Source organism: Balaenoptera musculus, chromosome 8 (genome assembly GCF_009873245.2).
Source record: "Balaenoptera musculus isolate JJ_BM4_2016_0621 chromosome 8, mBalMus1.pri.v3, whole genome shotgun sequence".
NCBI lineage: Eukaryota > Metazoa > Chordata > Mammalia > Artiodactyla > Balaenopteridae > Balaenoptera > Balaenoptera musculus.
This window is the reverse complement of record NC_045792.1, coordinates 39,212,148-39,226,933: the sequence shown is the minus strand read 5'-3', so window position 1 is coordinate 39,226,933 and position 14,786 is coordinate 39,212,148. Positions and strand designations below refer to the sequence as shown.

Genomic DNA, 14,786 nt, shown 5'->3' with positions numbered 1-14,786 from the left:
TTCAGAAAACATTTGAGTTCCTATCAGAAAACATTTGAGTTCCTACTTGGTGCAATATAATTTAACACATAATTATACCATATCTATATTATTTACTATTTTTTCGTACATGTTACTTTACCCTACTCAATTTTATTGTATTTTCCATAAAGGCAGAGTCACTTTTTGATATTTGATTACCTCTGGAGCACTTAGCACATATATACATATATAATATATATGTCTAAAGATTTGTTAATGGGCTAGCATAAAATGGAATGCCATTGATGTATAGCCTTCAATGTGATCTTATTAAAAGAGCATTTATTCATATATATTTTATGTAAGATTTTACTTCATATAGGAAGGTTATTTTAATTGAAATGTCGTTGACATAAAATATGTTGGTTTCAGGTGTGCCTCATAGTGATTTAACATTTGCATATATTATGAAATGATCACAATAGTCTAGTAACCATCTGTCCCATATAAAGTTATTTCAGTATTATTGACCATATTCTGTATGCTGTTTAGTACATCCCATTGCTTATTTATTTTATACCTGGGGGTTTGTACCTCTTAATCCCCTTCACTTATTTCACCCATCCACCCTTATGCCTTCCCCTCTGGCAACCATCAGTTTGTTCTGTGTATCCTTGAGTCTGTTTTGTTTTGTTTTTTAGATTCCACGCATAAATGAGATTATATGGTATTTGTCCTTCTCAGTCTGACTTATTTCACTTAGCGTAATAGCCTCTAGATCCATCCACTAGATCCACTTGTTGTCCCAAATAGCAAGATTTCATTTTTTTAAAATTATGGCTGAGTAATATTCCATTGTATATATACACCACATCTTCTTTATCCATTTGTCTATTGATGGACACTTAGGTTGTTTCTGTATCTTGGCTATTCAGTTAGTGTTTGTGTTTTCTTTAGGTAAATACCCAGATGTGAAATTGCTGGATCATATGACAGTTCTATTTTTAATTTTTTGAGGAACCTCCATATTTTTTTCCTTAGAGGCTGTACCAATTTATATTCCCACCAGTAGTGCACGAACATTGCTTTTCTCCACATCCTCACCAACACCTGTTATTTTCTATCTTTTTTATGATAGCCTTTCTAACAGGTGTTAACAGATGATCACATTGTGGTTTTGATTTGCATTTCCTTGATGATTAGTGATGTTGAGCATCTTTTCATGTCTTTTAGTCATCTGTATGTCTATTGACATCCACATATTTTAATCAGTTTTTTTTTTTGATGTTGAGTTGTATCAGTTCTTTATATATTTTGGATAACCCCTTATCAGATGTATCATTTGCAAATATCTTCTCCCATTTGTTAAGCTGCCTTTTCATTTTGTTTATAGTTTCCTTCCCTGTGCAAAAGCTTTTTAGTTTGATGTAAGCACACTTGTTTATTTTTGCTTTTGTTTCCCTTGCCTGAGGAGACAGATCCAAAAAATATATTACTAAGACCAGTGTCAACGAGTATACTGCCTATGTTTCCTTCTAGGAGTTCTTTGGTTTCAGGTCTTACATTTAAATCTTTAATCCATTCTGTGTTTATTTTGTGCATGGTGTGAGAGTAGTCCAGTTTGATTCTTTTGCATGTAGCTGTCCAGTTTTCCCAACACAATTTATTGAAGATGCTGTCTTTTTCCCATTGTATATTCTTGCCTCCTTTGTTGTAGATTAATGACCATATAAGTGTGGATTTATTTCTGGGCTCTCTAGTCTGTTCCATTGATCAATGTACTATTTTTTTTGCCAGTGCCATACTATTTTGATTACAGTAGCTTTGTAGTATAGTCTAAAGTCAGGGAGCATGATATATCCAGCTTTGGATATATCTCAATTCTCAAGATTTTTTTTGGTTATTCAAGGTCTTTTGCATTTCTGAACAAATTTTAGAATTATTTCTGCTACTGCTGGGAAAAATACGGTTGGTATTTTGAAAGGGATTGCATTGAATCTGTAGATTGCCTTGGGGAATAGGGTCATTTTAACAATATTAATTCTTCCAACTTATGAGCATAGTATATCTTTCCATTTGTTTCAGTCATCTTCAATTTCTTTCATCAATGTCTTATAGTTTTCCAGGTATACCTGGTCTTTCACCTCCTTAGGTCGATTTATTCCTAGGTATTTTATTTTTTTAATGTGATTGTAAATGAGAATGTTTTCTTAATTTCTCTTTCTGATAGTTCATTATTAGTGTATAGGAATGCAAAGGATTTCTGTATATTAATTTTGTATCCTGAAACTTATTGAATTCATTTATTACATCTAATAGTTTTTTGGTGGCATCTTGAGGGTTTTCTATATATCGTTTCGTGTCATCTACAAACAGTGACAGTTTTACTTCTTCCTTTCCAATTTGAAATCCTTTTATTTCTTTTTCTTGTCTCATTACTGTGGCTAGGACTTCCAGTACTATGTTAAATAAGTGGCAAGAGTGGGTATCCTTGTCTTGGTCCTGATCTTAAAAGAATTGCTTTCAGCTTTTCACTGTTGCGTATGATGTTAACTGTGGGTTTGTGATATGGGGCCTCTATTATGTTGAGGTATGTTCCCTCTATGCCCACTTTCTGGAGAGCTTTTATCATAAATGGATGTTGAATTTTGTCAAAGCTTTATCTGTATCTATTGTGATGATCACATGACTTTTATTCTTCAATTTGTTACTGTGGTGTATCAAATTGATTGATTTGCAGATATTGACCATCCATGCATCCCTGGGATAAATCCCACTTCATCATGGTGTATGATCTTTTTAAAGCGTTGTTTTGCTAGATTTGCTGGTATTTTGTTGAGGACTTTTGCATCTGTGTTCAACAGTGATATTGGCCTGTGGGGTGTGTGTGTGTGTGTGTGTGTGTGTGTGTGTGTATGTATGTGTGGTGTCTTTGTCTGGTTTCAGCATCAATCTGATGCTGGCCTCACAGAATGAGTTCAGAAGCATTCCTTCCCCCTCAATATTTTGGAATAGTTTGAAAAGGATCAGCATTAACTCTTCTTTAAATGTTTGGTAGAATTCACCTGTGAAGTTGTCTGATCCTTAACTTTTATTTGTTGGGAGTTTTTTGGTTACTGATTCAATTTCATGACTGGTAATAAGTCTGTTCATATTTTCTACTTCTTGATTCAGTTTTGGAAGATTGTACATTTCTAAAAATTTATCCATTTCCTCTCAGTTGTCCATTTTATTGGTGTATAATTGCTCATAATAATCTCTTATGATCCTTGGTATTTCTGTGGTGTCAGTTGTAATTTCTCCATTTTCATTTCTGATTTTATTTATTTGGGCTGTATTTCTTTTTTTTCTTTATGAGTCTCGCTAAAGATTTATCAATTTTTTATCTTTTAAAAGGAGCAGCTCTTAGTGTCATTAATTTTTTTCTATTTTTTTTAGCTTCTAATTCATCTATTTATGCTCTGATCTTATGATTTCTTTCCTTCTGCTAAGTGTGGGTTTTGTTTATTCTTCTTTTTCTAGTTTCTTTAGGTGCAAGGTTAGATTGTTTGAGATTTGTATTGTTTCCTGAGGTAGGCTGGTATCACTATAAACTTCTCTCTTGGAACTGCTTTTGCTTCGTTCCCATAGATTTCGAATTGTTGTGTTTCCATTTTCATTTGTCTCCAGATATTTGTATTTTCTCTTTATTTCTTCAGTGACCTATTTGTTGTTTAATAGCATGTTTTTTTTTTTTTTTTACAATTTTCCGTTTAGTTATTTCTAGTCTTATAGTATTGTAGTCAAAAAAGATGCTTGATATAATTTCAATTTTCTTAAATGTATTGAGACTTATTTCTGGCCTAGCATGTGATCTATTCTAGAGAATTTTCCATGTGCACTTGAAAAGAATGTGTATTCTGCTGGTTTTGGATGAAATGTTTTGTATGTATCTATTAATTCTAACTGCTCTAGTGTGTCATTTACGGGCAGTATTTCCTTATTGATTTTGTCTGGATGATGAGTCCATTGATGTAAGTAGGTTGTTATAGTCCCCTACTATTATTGTATTACTTTCACTTTCTCCTTTTATATTAATATTTGCTTATGTATTTAGGTGCTCCCATGTTGGGTACATATATATTTACAATTGTTATATCTTTTTCTTGAATTGATCACTTTATCATTATGCTATGTCCTTCTTTGTCTCGTTATAGTCTTCATTTTAAAGTCTATTTTGTCTGATAGGAGTATTGCTACCCCAACTTTCTTTTCATTTCCATTTGCATAGAATACCTTTTTCCATCCCCTCACTTTCAGTCTGTGTGTGTCTTTAGATCGAAATGTGTCTCTTGTAGGCAGCATATATATGGGTCTTGTTTTTTAATCTGTTCAGCCACTCTGTGTCTTTTGATTGGAGTGTTTGGGCCACTTATATTTAAAGTAATTATTAATAAGTATGTGCTTACTGCCATCTTGTTCATTGTTTTCATGGGGCCTGTGGGGCCTGAGGCTGTTTCCAGACCTCTGATAGGTGGGGCCATGTCCTGGCACAGCTGGATGTGCAGCCCATGAAGTCCTGGGACTGGTGCCAACCAGCTGGTGGGCAGGTAACCCCTGGCACTAAGAGGCTAGAGGGAGGTCTCCAAAATGGTGCTTGCCAGTGCTGGTGTCCATGTGGTAGAATGAGCTCCCAAGAATGGCTGCCACCTGTATCACCATCCCCAGGGGAGTCCTAGTTGCCTCCTGCCTCTCCAGGAGGCTCTCCAAGATTAGCAAGTTTATCTGACCCCGGATCCTTTCAAACTCTGCCTCTGTGCTGAGACTTGGAGCATGAGAAATTTTGTGTGTTTTCTTGAAGAGCAGAGTCTCTGTTCCCTACAGCCCTCTGGCTTAACATAAGTCCTGCTGGTGTTCAAAGCCAAACATCCTAGGGGCTCATTTTCCTAGTACAGGACCCCCAGTCTGGGGGGCCTGATGTGGGGCTCAGACCCCTTGCTCCCTGGGGAGGACCTCTGCAATTATGATATTCTTCCAGTTTGAAAGTTGCTGATCCAAGAATGTGGGTCCTGACTATACCGTGTCTCCACCCCTTCTACCCGTCTCGCTGTGGTTCTTTCTTTATAACTTTAGTCATGGAAAATCTTCTCTGCTAGTCTTCAGGTTGTTCTCATAGGTAGTTGCTCTATAAGTAGTTGTAATTTTGGTGTGCCCCTGGGACAAGTTGAGTTCAGGGTCTTCCTACTATGCCATCTTGAACACATTCCCCTCATAGGAAGTTGACTTTATAATTGCTCTCCATTTTTTATATATGAAGATTTAGAATTGACTTTGATAATTGAAATAGTCAAGCCACTGCCCAAAGAGAAAAATCTTGTGTCTATTGAATAATAAAAAAGAGTTCAATATGACTCTTGGCTCTTTAAGCCTTTATAATCTATTGTCACTTATTTAGCACTTATCTGTTTAAAGATTTAATAAAGAAAACTCATATCTGTTATATGTTAAAATCCCATAATTAGATAGTTAATTCTCTCTGAAATAACTAAAATTAATAAGTAAACATACAATTAAATAATTTGTGCTGAAACTTTACCTCAGGCAATAAGAAACATAATATTTACATCATTATTTTTAGATCTTCTAAAATATGTAGTATTTGTATAATATTAAAATAACAATTATTTTTTCCTTCCTAGACAAGTGGAATTACTGATATAAAAGTTGGTCATTTCTGAATAACTAGAGCTTTGAGAACTTTTCTGCTTAATTAATTGTGAAACTCCCTGATTATTTACACTTAGGGGAAAAAAAGGTTGAAACATGACACCCACCCAGTGGTAGGACCTACCCAGGTAGAAACAGCAGCCCTGCACTCAGTTCTTACCTATTGCATACCTGGGGCTGTGGCCACCCCCATTTTCCTCTGGAGAATTTACTGTTGGGACTATCCACCTGTTATGTAAGTCTTCCTCCGGTTTCAGTGAGATACTTAGAATAGGAACAGTATTAGCAAGAGGTTTTTTGTGCAAAAACTTGACTGTATGGAGAAAAGTGAGGGGTTTATCTTTATTCTGCTCCTGGGTAAATAACGAAGAATCAATTTTATCATGATAGTTTTTTTGTGATTCCGTATTTATTTAGACCTATATTTGTATTTGTTAAATTTTCTTTTATTTAATGAAGGTGTCATCAAGTTAGATTTAATCAGAACTCAGAATTTATGGTAATTTTTAAGACTAATTTGCCTTTCACTATCCATAAAGTTTGCTAAATAAAATAACAGCATAAAAAATTTGTACCCTCATAAGCATCTAAGACATCCATTTACATACTAAAAATTAATATAGTAACCTTAAATTAACATGATTAAAGCCAGTCCTTTTGTAGAAGTACTTTGTTAGCCTAATTACTATTGTAGAATACACATGAATTTAAGAGAAAAAGTGCACATACAAAGTACTATCATTCAGACAGTTCAGCAACTCAACTGGCCTCGAGCCAGTGAGTTCAAGTAAACAGGCACCAGCAGGTTTTTCCATTTCAAGAAAAAAAGTCGATTAAAACTATGAAACCTTAAAATGTGGGGGGAAAAAAACAAGAAATTGAGATAATGGGCCTGTAAAAGAACCCACCAGCAGTACAGAGGTAAAGTTTAATCAATGCATGATAACCATCTAGTGGAGGATATATTTCTGAAATCCCTAGAAAAGTATTTAGGAAAAAAATAAAATGAGAGAGCCCGAAAATGTTGTCCAGGAAACTGGAAAACGCTTTTAAATACAAATCGTGTAAATACATTACCTGTGTAATTCTTTCAGGTCATGCTCACAACATATTTAATTTTGGTACATTTAGAAAATTCTGGGTTTTTAAAAAAATCATTACTATCATTCTTAATTACTTTAAACCAACACTGGGCCAAAGAGTCACAGATGAAATCTAATTTTATAGAAAATTTTTGAATAAACTTGTAACAGAGCAGCAGACCATCAAGAATTATATATTTTGACTAGTAGATGTCTTTTTAGGAGTAAAATTTTGAATCTTTTCCAAGATCTTTTTCAAACAGATCTGTGCATATGAGTATTCTCCTTATGAGGGCAAATTTTATAAGATCTGCCTCCTTTATGTTTATCACAAATCTGCTCTAATTTTAGAATAAACAGTCCTTTCTCTTTTAAAGCAGATTATCGACTGGTCTTTTATATGCACCAGTGTATCTCAAATGAGCAAAGTTGAGATATACTAAAGGCAAGGGCCTAACAAGCAGAGAAATACCTTGAATGGCCTTTCTTTCCCAAAGGGCATCTTGGTCAATAGACATATAAGTATATAACCCTTGCTGTATTGTTTTGAGGACGCTTGATCTCCTGGAACACTTTATTTTTTCATTCAAAAGTAAGATCTTTCTAAAATTCATAAACTTCTATAATACATTAGGCAGTAAACAAAAATTTTAATAAACAGACTTTGCCTGTGAAGCAAAAAATAAAACAAATAGGTAAACATTTTAAATGCCTCATATATATTTCTATACTTATCAATGTTGATACTAATATGATAGTATATGAATAATTTTAAATGTGCAATTAGTCAAAAATTTTTGAATGACTTTATGGCATGGCAGCCCATATGAAATGGCACTCAAAGCCTTAAATTTAGAAACTTAAAAATGAAAGTTCTAAGCCATAATCAACTATAGTCTTATGAGCTTTTAAACATAGACATTTGTAGCTTCAAAAGATATTTTACTCATGTTATGCTTTTTGTGCTAAAATATTATCCTTCTGAAAGCAGAGAGCTATTGTTTAATTAGCAACTAAATAATTCATAGGTATTCGAATCATAACACTATAAAGGACTACATGGGGTCATTTAAAGCATTTTCATTAGTTTTTATGTGAGTATATATCCTGTTTTTTAATATTTTGTGAGAAGAAAAGTTTAGACTCTCCCTAAGAAACTTCTTACAGCATTTAATTAAAACAGCATCAGGAATCTTTCTTCTTGCTCTAAACCTCTCATTTTGTGATTTAAATATGTTGCTTATTCTTTTATGAAGACATTAAAATTGGGTTGCCCATACCAGAGAGTAAAACTTTATCATGAAGCTACATTGCTCAAGACTGTGTGGTATTGGCACGGTCTCAACCAGGATCTAATGATCTTGGTATAGAATGGTCCAGAATCATATCCCAGTCTACGTGGATTTAGTATATAATTTGTTGCATCACCCAACAGTGGGGAATTGATGTGTGATTTTCTGTAATGACACGTATTGTTTTAATCAGAAAAAAATCTTTTAAAATTGAAAGCTATGTTAATTCTGGTTCCATTATTAATCAGCACTAGAAGGCATACCCTATAAACACAAAAACTCCTTTATCTAGCCAATTTGTTCTAGCTGCAGAGAACAGTAATGCATGGGGTGAGCGTTTTCTGTACTGGAGCGTGGGTAGTAGTGTGTGTACCCCTTTTACTGTGATGTGTTCAGTGGCAGCTGTCCCTGAGGACCTGTGTTGTGAGAAGGTGGGGGTGAGAAGAGGCATTTAGGAGGCACACAGGAGTAGAGCTACATCACTTGACTCAAATTAAAGGGTCTTTCCAACGTGTGTCCAAATGCACAGAAAACATATGTCACTTGTAAGTAACAATTTTTTCAATGATAGTTTATTTTATTCTCTAGAGTATGAACTTCACTAACAGGGAAAACGCAAGGCATACATCTATTAACAAACTGGAATATGAGAATGAAAGGCTCCGAAATGACCTTGCAAAACTTCATGCCAGTGGAAAATCAGCATGGGCTAACCAAAATACCTACGAAGAAACAGGAAGGTATGCCTATCAGAGCCAAAAAATAAGGGAAAAATGAAGATTGGTATGCTGACACCATTACATAAGGACATAAATGTACAAACATTTAAGTGACATTATTTTTAAACAATTCAAATTATAATTTTATATACTTTCCTTCAGTTGTTTAAAATTTATTTTATGGTGATAATTCAATAGTCTAGATATACTGTTTTATATGAAATTCTGTGTTGCCAATAGCTTTCAAAGTATAACAGTGAAATGGGTAGAGTGTTAAAATGAATTTTCGTCACTTCAGACCCTTCTTAGAACCTGATGTGTCATACAGAATATACCAATAAGTAATCTTATTTTTTACGTCAAAATATAGGAAGATATCACGTCTGACTTAACTTCAAATATATATACACTTTATATTGACACTCCAGCAGTGGTGAAAAACTGTGGTCATTTCATAGGAAAGAATCTATGGATGTGTAAGAGAGGTCTTTTCTGTATGGAAAGAAGAGTGTGGAAAATCAATATCCGCTGCCCTCATTATCCCCAGGCTCTTTAAAATGTCTTAGTTCAAAATTTAAGTAAATACATCAGCCATAAAATTGGCTAATTTCTTCAACTTTAGTAAAATATTTATGGAGTCAGAACTGTCTCTGGAGTTCTTTCACCATTTTCCCATACTTGGAAAATGCTCAGCAAGACAAACAAGTTTCTTTTCTACAGGATTTCTCAAAGCCATTAATATTGCTAATTACATTGTGAGTTTCCAGGAACAGGTATGATGTGCAACATTTCCCAAACTTATTTGATTTATTAACATTCCATGGTGCTGAGAAACGGTAAATTAATAAGTCCAGACCCAACTTCAATACAACTTTTGCTTTGAAGCTCATAATACTTAGCATGAAAACTTTACATATTGTTTTCATAAAATATAATTAATATTTGCAACTTTGGGCAATTCACTTAACCTTTGTTTTCCCGTCTGACAAATACAGATAATAGTTATAGGGGTTTTCTGAGGATTATAGGAGAAAACATAGTTCCATGTAAAATATATAGTCCCCTAAATGTTAGCCATTATTATTGATGTTATTATTACTAACAAAATTGTTAGTATTTATAATAATGTTAATACTGCTCCAACAACTCACAGTACATAAAAAGTATATTTTGGTGGATAAACAAATGGCTGAATCTGACATTTCCTCAAAAGGTAGTCCTGTTGGGGAGGAGTGATGCCAGGCTCATCTTTGTAACTAAGGGGTCCAGTTCTACAGGTAGATAAATCCATAAATCCAGGGGCTGTACTAAAAATGTCTGCTCAGCATTCTTGCGGATGTAGTACAATTCTCTCCCACTTCCACCGCCCCAGCCCTGTATGTATTAGAGGGATATATTCTAACCTGATGTAAGAAACAGAAAGCATTCAGAAGTGCTAAAGTAATAACTCCTCTTCAGGTGGTTAGGGAAGGGAATGAGGGAAGACTGGCCGCTACCCACAAAAAGCACTGTGCGTGGGGTGCTGTGATGGGGTGGGAGCAGCAGCACAAAAGCGGTGTGGGGGGATGAAAGCGGGCGCTGCGCCACACCAGGGGCCAGCTCTCTGGTGAGCCTGCCCACATTGACCGGCCAGTATAACTGAAAATCTGTCCAAAGGGGCCTAATCTGTTTGTTTGTTTGTTTGTTTATTTATGGCTGTGTTGGGTCTTCATTTCTGTGCGAGGGCTTTCTCTAGTTGCGGCGAGCGGGGACCACTCTTCATCGCGGTGCGCGGGCCTCTCACTATCGCGGCCTCTCTTGTTGCGGAGCACAGGCTCCAGACGCGCAGGCTCAGTAGTTGTGGCTCACGGGCCTAGTTGCTCCGCGGCATGTGGGATCTTCCCAGACCAGGGCTCGAACCCGTGTCCCCTGCATTGGCAGGCAGATTCTCAACCACTGCGCCACCAGGGAAGCCCCAAAGGGGCCTAATCTTCATGTGAGGGTAAGAATGTATTTTCTAATATAGAATGAACTCTTTACAAAGTGCTTCCCCTACTCTATGGATTCATTTCTCCATGGGTCAACTCACCACCCCGTGTGTATAGGTTCTCATTGTAGGAGAAAGCAGGCCCCTATGTTACAAAGGGTCTTCCAGTGTATCTTCGTCACTGGTCTGTGTTGAGCGCCCATTAGATGCACAACATTGTTTCCTATTTTTGCCTGTTGGGAATAACTTTGAAAGCCTTGGATGAAGGTACTAGGTGTTGTTATTTAAACAAAAAGAGAGCTACTCTGCTTTTTACTATTTTTAAAGAGTGTTTTTATTGTTTGGATTGCTCCCTTTTCTCTTTGCCAGGCAGTAGGGAATGTGTTAAACATGCCTAATGAAAACAAGACAGTAGGGGACACAGAGAGCGGCGTAAGAGGTAAAATGCCCAGCAGGAGACTATCTTAATAAGCAGTTTGGGCGACTATTCCTGCTGCAAAGCCTTGTGTCCTGCCAGTCTGATTTGTTGAAAGTTTCATTAAATTTGTTTTAATGGCTTGTCTGATTTCAGTGTTCTCCAGTGACCTGATTTTTTTAAGAAACAGCATTTCAAATGTTCTGAATAAATTATTACCATGTAAAACCCACTATAGGGAAAGAGTTGTTGAGAGGCAAGGACACTGTGTACTCACCAGTGGAGAACTGTAAAGCACATACCTATTAATTTTAGCAAGCGAAAAAGGCAGTGTGCTTTCCTTCCCTCACAGCACGGCTCAGTGAAGTCAAATAGTGAAAGCTGTATGTATTGATTAGGCAGAAAATAATAAAAAAAAATATAGTCATATTTACATATCAATGGCTAATGCAATAAGGTCATGTTAAGCTATTTTAGAAAGGAAAAAGCTTTTAGGTAAAGGTATATAAAGATAACGTTCCACAAAATTTTTAAGTCTGTAGTCTAATTTTTAGCCACTTCTTGCTTTTACCTGAGGAAGATTTGTATACTGTATTATTAAAATAATCTTCTATCCACTTGGAGGTAACTCAGTTTTTGTTGTTTTTCACTCCTGTTAGAAATGATAAGAAAATTTTCATGCTCATCCACTTAAAATGTGAAGCATTTTAGGATATTCCAAAGGATTTACTTTCCAATAAGAAAGTTATTCAGCACTTTAAAAAAATTAATGAATGAGATGAAATTGGTGAGGATGTATTAAATGTTTTAAAAGTTAGAGTTTTGAAGTTTAAGGATCATTTACATTCCCACTTAGAGTAGTGGTATCCAGAGCTATTAATATACAACTAATATTAATGGCAAATCAGTTTTATAATAAATGGAGTTTTATCTCTATATACGATTCATACTTAAAACTGAATATACGGCTTTAAAAATTATATCATGTACCGGAAAGATTTTGGTAATCACAAGCAAATCTAGTCAATAAATTAAAAGTTTCTAATACTAAAAAACCACAAAGTCAGGTTTGTCTTAATCACTCTACAGGATCCCTTGTCAAGGAATGAATAGCTGGTTAGAAGCAAAAAAGTAAGTTGAGTAAATTTTGGCACCATGGTGTTGCTTAATCAGGAGAAAAACACAGCAGGCGAAAGAGTTCTAGGCCAGGAAATAATGAGTAGTTCATAGAATAAGGGAGCGTTATGTGGAGTGTTAGAAGGCGAGGCTGGAAGCAGGTAAGTTAGCATAGTTTTTGCAGGGATCCTATTCCATGCTGAGGACATTATGTGACAACCCAGGGAGGGTTATGAAATTAATGGAGGGCCAGGATTGGATGTACAGTCGGACAACTCTGTAAGCTGTGCAGAGGTGACTGAGGTCTCAAGCCGACTCAAGTTGGGTAGAGTCCTGCACTCCTGGCAAAGTACGCAGAGGCCTTAGAATGGGGCCTGCGGAAAAGCTAATTGAACAGACCGGCTTGTGAGAGTGTATTAAAAGCCTTCTGAAATAATTTTTAAGATAGCTTTTAAATTGATATTCTTAGCATGTTTTGCAAGGTGGTTTTATGAAGTATTTGAATAGCTGTATTCTAGAAGAACAACTTAGATATAAAGATGATTTAAAGCAAAAGTACTTTACTTCATAATGCAGTCTTTCCTTTCAATTTCTACATTTTATTGATCTTACAATAAAGAGAATATTCATATATAAATTTTAGTAGTTAAGACCATAAAATTGTATCTATACATCCAAAGCCAAATGGATAATTGAGATAATTATTTAGATAATTTAAGACAAATAGTACTTTCCCTGAATTCTCTGTATAATTGAGATTATAGAGAGACATATATTTCTTGAACCACTTCTATAATTATCTTATTTTTTCCCCACTGTGCTTTGAAGTATAGATGGTAGCCTCGCTCAAATTAAAAGGTTCAGCTGAAGATTGTATGCAGATGTACTAGGCAATTGTTGTAATTCTATTTGAATCGTGGGATGTTTCATTTTATTGTGCACATCATAAACCATGTTATTTCTGTTTAATTTGCTGTTCTGTTTCCATGGTAATTATGGTTTGGAAGAATGGATTTTTAAAAAAAGATCTATTTCAAGATAAGTAAAAATGTAAAGCATGTTGTGTTTGTTTTTATGTACTAATTTACAGATGCCTCACTTACCTTTTATTGCTATTTGTATGCATAGCTTTGAAAATGTTTGCATAATAAAAAACAAGTTTATATAGATAGTCTTTGGATAAGAACAGAGGAAAAGAATGTAACTTTTCTGAACTGTGTGAATTTAAAATATGAAGACTTTGAAAATGGTTAATCAATACCTGTGGAGAATTTGAATTATTGGTAAAAATAAATAAATAATTTTAAATTCAAAGGGTTTTTATGTTTTCATGGTCTTTGATGATTTTGATTAAATTTAAACCCCATTTTCATGAATTAAGGTTCAGAAAAAATATTTATTTAGCTCCAAACAGCCCCTACTTTTAGGACCTTTTTGTGTAAAATTTTAGGGCAAGTTGGTTTGTTTCTTTGTTTTATTATTCATTTGTTTAGTCAGCATACCAAAATTTAAAATCTCACTGGTATTTTATTCAGTCTCATCTTCTACCCCATATCTTAGCACAAACAGCAAATTCTATACTGCACCTTTCATCAAATTGTGGAGTTCAATTCTCATAACAACCTTTTTTTATAAATGAAAAAATTAAAGTCACAGAAAGATATAGTCACCTGCTCAAGGTCATACAACTAAGGGTGGAGGAGTTCAGGAGGCGATATAAATTGAAAACATGCTATAAATTATTAAGCTCCTTAGAATTATTATTATACAGAGACTTATTTTAGCATCAAAAAAAAAAAAAAGGAATAATTCTGCTAAGAAAGCCAGTGAGGTTAAGTGAAATAGAGAATTAAAAAAAAGAGTATCTATTTAGAACTGTCAAGGGCAGCTGTGTTAACTGCTTTGAAATTTTTCTCAAACTGGTTTAATATTATTTAATTACATGGCCAAGAGATAAAAGAGTAAAACACAGAAAGGGAAGCAACGTAGGCAATAAGAATGGCAGAATATTTTTTAACAATTACAAAAGTTTTCTGCTTCATTATTAATTATTCTGTCTTTTAAGTGGAATAGAAATTATCAGCAAAATTATTTTCCAAGAAATACCCAGATAACAAGCCCAAATGTTTTGTTGTGTTTTCCTTGCAGTTAAGTATCAGAGAAATTTAAATCCTTAGCCCCATAAATAAGCAGGTGTCCTTGGTAGCAATAACGACAACCAGTCCTTCTCTTTCAGATTTAGCCACGATCGTGAGCCAAACAAAAGTGCAACACCTTCGTTGCACCTTTGCCATTTGAAACCAAAGAAATGACAAGTCCTTTGGTTAGTGATGATGAAGTATTCCCAATGGTGAGTTGCTGATTATTGGTTATTGCTTTTTCCTTTATAGGGTGATTACTCTTACACTGATACTGCTGTGTACATAGTGGTTAAAAAAAAAACATTGCTCCTTGAATAGGACTCCAAGATGGGTCTTGTGAGTCATTTGGCCATGATTACCTACAGAAGGAAAGGATCCATAATGTTTC

The 14,786-nt window shown here is 34.9% G+C and overlaps 1 protein-coding gene across 1 annotated transcript in view; it reads left to right on the top strand.

The window, feature by feature from the left end:
- Positions 1 to 14,786, top strand: part of DEUP1 (deuterosome assembly protein 1) — a 99,979-nt gene that overhangs the window by 69,632 nt on the left and 15,561 nt on the right. The window contains 3 exon segments of the mRNA XM_036861435.1: positions 8,630 to 8,814; positions 14,485 to 14,537; positions 14,540 to 14,607. Coding sequence (XP_036717330.1) covers positions 8,630 to 8,814; positions 14,485 to 14,537; positions 14,540 to 14,607 — 306 coding nt within the window.